Source organism: Littorina saxatilis, unplaced genomic scaffold (genome assembly GCF_037325665.1).
Source record: "Littorina saxatilis isolate snail1 unplaced genomic scaffold, US_GU_Lsax_2.0 scaffold_2759, whole genome shotgun sequence".
Taxonomy (NCBI): Eukaryota; Metazoa; Mollusca; class Gastropoda; order Littorinimorpha; family Littorinidae; genus Littorina; species Littorina saxatilis.
Window position 1 is genome coordinate 8,363 of NW_027126517.1, and position 5,044 is coordinate 13,406.

The 5,044-nt window shown below is 44.8% G+C and overlaps 1 protein-coding gene across 1 annotated transcript; it reads right to left on the reverse strand.

The window, feature by feature from the left end:
- Positions 1–1,416: 1,416 nt before the first annotated feature.
- LOC138954955 (atrial natriuretic peptide receptor 3-like) lies at positions 1,417–1,972 on the reverse strand (the record flags this gene model as incomplete). The annotated part of the gene is made up of 1 exon (XM_070326691.1): positions 1,417–1,972. A coding segment is annotated over exon 1 (556 nt), but the record flags the coding sequence as incomplete, so codon positions are not given.
- Positions 1,973–5,044: the final 3,072 nt, after the last annotated feature.

A 5,044-nucleotide genomic window follows, 5' to 3' on the forward strand; every position in this document is an offset into this window, starting at 1 on the left:
ATTGTATTGTATTGTATGGTATGGTATGGTATGGCATGGCATGGCATGGCATGGCATGGCATGGCATGGCATTGTATTGTATTGTATTGTATTGTATTGTATTGTATTGTATTGTATTGTATGACATCCCATTGCGTGGCATTGCATGACATCGTATGGTACTGCATTGTATCATACTGTATTAACTGTATGGAGTCCACCGACAAATGCACAGCTCTTCTAAAGCCAAACTAAAGCACTATACTAATTTCTACACCACTCTAAGACCCTCAGCAAGACATGGGCCAACGCTCATTATTATTTTGTCATTTTACTTTATTCGTCATCTGAACCCAGTACTAATCTGTACGGTAAACTGGACCTTCCTCTAACTGTGTACACAACGATCTCCTTGCAACCATCATCTGTCTTCACTGGTCAATGTTGTCAATTTGCATGACTTCCCACGCTTCTACAAAACCATCGCGGCTTCACAGTTCATTCATCTTGTTCATCGTTTATCTTCGTTTGCATGCAAGGAGGGAGGGTGGCATTTTCGATGCATGGATGTTGTAGCTGTCTGTGCGTAGATGTCAACAGCGAGTTCTGTTTGCAAGCTGTAAGCAACGTACCACGTACGCGTGACATTCAAGGACGTGTACTTTATAAAACAGCACGCTTTTAGGTTTGTTTGTGAGTCTGTGTGTTTGTTTGTTTGTTTGTTTGTCTGTTTTTGTGTTTGTGTTTTTGTGTGTGTTTTTTTGTTTTTGTTTGTTTGTTTGTTTGTGTTTACAAGCATGTTCACGCCGGTGTGTACGTGATATTTACAGACAAACTGGCAAAGGCAATCACACATAGAAACACTCTTCGCATACAAGTACGCACGGTAAGCATTCTCGACCTGCTTTTCTTTGACTTTTAAAAACAAAACAAAACCCATTTTTAACAGATAAACAAAGAAAACAAACAAACATACCAGAACACGAAATAGAACAACAACACACACACACACAAAACACACAAACCCAGAACAAAACAAAAGACACACGCGAAAACCACACACACACACACACACACATACACACACACACATACATACATACATACATACATACATACACACGTACGCAAGCACGCAAGCACACACACACACACACACATACACACACACACACACGTACGCAAGCACGCACGCACGCACACACAAACACACACAGCTACATACACACACACACACACACACACACACACACACATACACTCACACACTCACACACAACCCCCCAGCACACACACACACAACCAACCACCCACCCCCCCCACACACACACACACACCCCAACACACACACATAACCCCACCACCACCCCTCACACACACACACACACACACACACACACACACACACACACACACACACACACAAAATTAACTCACCTCCAAACTTGAGCCCGACCTTCTCCACCAGTAGCTCCTTCAGCGTGTTCCCATCGTACATGTGATACACATTCGTCACCTTCCTCTCTTTGCTCTTCTGGATGATCCCAGAGGCCGCTAGATAACAATATCCCTCGCTGATGTCATCCCGTCCGTTGGCGTCGTAGATCAAATGCAGCGTGTTCCATTCAAACTGCAGGAGCATCTCGATGAAGAACTCCGCCAGGTCGTCAAAGTTTTGGCCAAGCCTCGTGAGTGTGGAGAACTCGGTGTTCTTGTTTCCGAAATCCACGGCAAAACCTCCTGAGGTGATCACTGGGAGGTTCCAGAAGGGTGCGTAGCGGCCCACGGGGGCTAGGGAGTAGTCACAGACCGGGCCGAAGACGGCGTCGACGGAGTTGGTTCGGATGAGCTTAAAGAGACTGACGGGAGCGTCTCGACTGTTGCAGCCGGAATCCTTGTAGGTGACGTCGAAGGTGACGTCACGGAGAATGTGACGTCGGACGTGACGTATGGCCGATTTGACTGCCGGGAAGGTGTGCTCGACGGAGAACATGTAGGATTTGTTCCGTGGGAGGAATAAAACGGCTCGGACAATCGTTTTGTTCTGAGCAGAGTCGCTGTGTTCTGTTGGTGAAGAAATGACACCTGAAGATGCTTGAACTTTCTTGCGAGTGGCTGTTCGTGTTTCGCGTTTTCTGCGCTTGCTAACGCCCGGAATAGTTCTTGTTGCGGTCCTGGAAGACGAGGATTCTCGTTTCGTTTTGTCGCTTGCAGAAACAATTCCTTGGTCTCCTCGAGAAGTGATTTTTATCACCATGCTTGCATTGCTGAAGCCCAAATCTTCACGAATATTCAGATTTCTGCTGACGTCATTGCTGACGAGGTCACGAATATTTTGTCTAAAATGCCGTTTTTTGTCAACACTATGATCTCTTGAATGTGATACCCTAGAATGTATTACGTTGTAGGTATTTGTTGCAACTCGCTTTGGCTTTGAGTTTTTCTTGGCAATATTGTTTTGAACACCAAGGGTTGGGTTCAGCAAACCGTTTGTAATTCTGTGTCCAACATGTTTTTGTTTGGATACAACGTTCAGTAAAAGTTGCTTGACCTCTCTACCCAGGTCAAATCCATTGCAACATGGATTTCTATTGTCGTGGCGTGGGGCTTCGTTGTCATTGACCTCAGTTGTTTTGGCCAAAGCCACACAAAGTAAAATAACAAAGAACACACAGTTGATGAGCGTGTGAGGCTCGCAGACGTTTTTCATTTTGATGAAACCATAAATTGTAGAGTTGGGTTGATTTCACATCAGGCTACCAGCGGGACATGTCTGGACTACGAAGAAATGAAGAAAACATGTTAACTCATTATAGCCATGTCTCACGCACATTTCAGCGTCGTGCGTTAAATGGACTGTCCCTATAGACGATTCGACGGTTGGCTTTTTAGAAATGAATTATGTCAACAAAATTCCAAATCTTCACAGGAAGCAGTGCGAATTGGGGCCATGTTATTTCATTATCGCCATGTCTCACGCACATTTCACCGTCGTGTCTCTGGTAGCAGCTATTTAAAGTGACAGACCCTATAGACGATTCGACGGTTGGCTTTTTGAAAATGAATTATTTCAAAAAATCCAAATCTGCTCAAAAAGCAGTACGGATTTGTGTCATGTTAATTCATTAGCGCCATGTCTCACACAAATTTCAGCGTTGTTTCTCTGGTATGCGCTATTTAAAAGGACAGTCCCTATAACAGATTCTGTCGCGATATAACCTTGAACGGTTGAAAACGACGTTAAACACCAAATAAAGAAATATAACAGATTCGTCGTTGATTTTTTTTAGAAATTAATTATTCTAAAAATTCCAACTCTGCTCAGGAAACAGAACGGATTTGGGCCATGCTATTTCATTATCACCATGTCTCACGTAAATGTCACCGTCGTTTCTCTGGTAGGCGCTATTTAGAGTGACAGACCCTATAAACGATTCGACGGTTGGCTTTTTCAAAAATAATTATTTCACACATTCCAAATCTGCGCAAGAAGCAGTACGGATTTGCCCCATGATAATTGTATATCGCCATGTCTCACGCAAATGTCAGCGTCGTTTTTCTAGTGTGCGCTAAAAGAACAGTCCATATACACGAGTCGACGGGCGCAGTGGCGTGGTGGTAAGACGTCGGCCTCCTAATCGGGAGGTCGTGAGTTCAAATCCCGGTCGCTGCCGCCTGGTGGGAAAAGAGTGGAGATTTGTCCGATCTCCCAGGTCAACTTATGTGCAGACCTGCTAGTGACTTAACCCCCTGTCGTGTGTACACGCAAGCACAAGACCAAGTGCGCACGGAAAAGATCCTGTAATCCATGTCGGAGTTCGGTGGGTTATGGAAACACGAAAATACCCAGCATGCCTACTCAACGAAAGCGGAGTGAAGCTGACTATGCTCTCAGAGTACAGTTTGGGGAACCCAAATGGGCAAACGAGCTCACACGTAACCAGAACATTCTGGAATGCTGAAGAAGAAGAAGAAGAAGAAGAAGAAGAAGAAGAAGAAGAAGAAGAAGAAGAAGAAGAAGAAGAAGAAGAAGAAGAAGAAGAAGAAGAAGAAGAAGAAGAAGAAGAAGAAGAAGAAGAAGAAGAAGATTCGACGAATGGCTTTTTAAAAATGAATTATTTCACAAATTCCACCTCTGCACTGGAAGCCGTCAGGATTAATTTTGTTGGTTTCAGTTATGTACAAGCCCAGGCTGATCTGTGGATGCGGGTTGAATTGTTAACACAAGCAAAATGACAGTATGGGAGTTTATTTTGTATCCGCAATTTTGTTTGTTTGTTTGTTTGTTTGTTTGTTTGCTTAACGCCCAGCCGACCACGAAGGACCATATCAGGGCGGTGCTGCTTTGACATATAACGTGCGCCACACACAAGACAGAAGTCGCAGCACAGGCTTCATGTCTCACCCAGTCACATTATTCTAACACCGGACCAACCAGTCCTAGCACAAACCCCGTAATGCCAGACGCCAGGCGGAGCAGCCACTAGATTGCCAATTTTAAAGTCTTAGGTATGACCCGGCCGGGGTTCGAACCCACGACCTCCCGATCACGGGGCGGACGCCTTACCACTAGGCCAACCGTGCCGGTTGTATCCGCAATGGTTAAGGTACAGCAAACAAGTCGAAAACTACACTTGTATACAGTGACACCATTACTGTGTCCAGACATAGACCAAACTAGCCTGGGCCGCCAACTCGTCACGTGACCCTTCGAGGTTACGACGCTCGACTTTCACAGGGGCGCTTAGCGTCCGGTTTGAAAGACAGTGAAAAGAAAGCACGCTCCAGTTATTTGTGATAATGGGAGGTGACAATGAATTGGATTTTCCAAAACTCCAAACAAAACTTTACAAAACTCATCGAAAAACATGTTCCATATGCACTTTAGCTGAGTTTATTTTAGCATTTTCAGCACTTACCTCGGCAACTTCGTCCATGTTTACAATCAACACCGGATATGACATCCCCCTGATTTCTGAAAGGTTAGTAAGCGTAGCTTCCTAAATGCGTGAGGCCGCTACCTCGTAATAGAGAGACAGAGCGGTCCAGGATAAATGGTCTATGG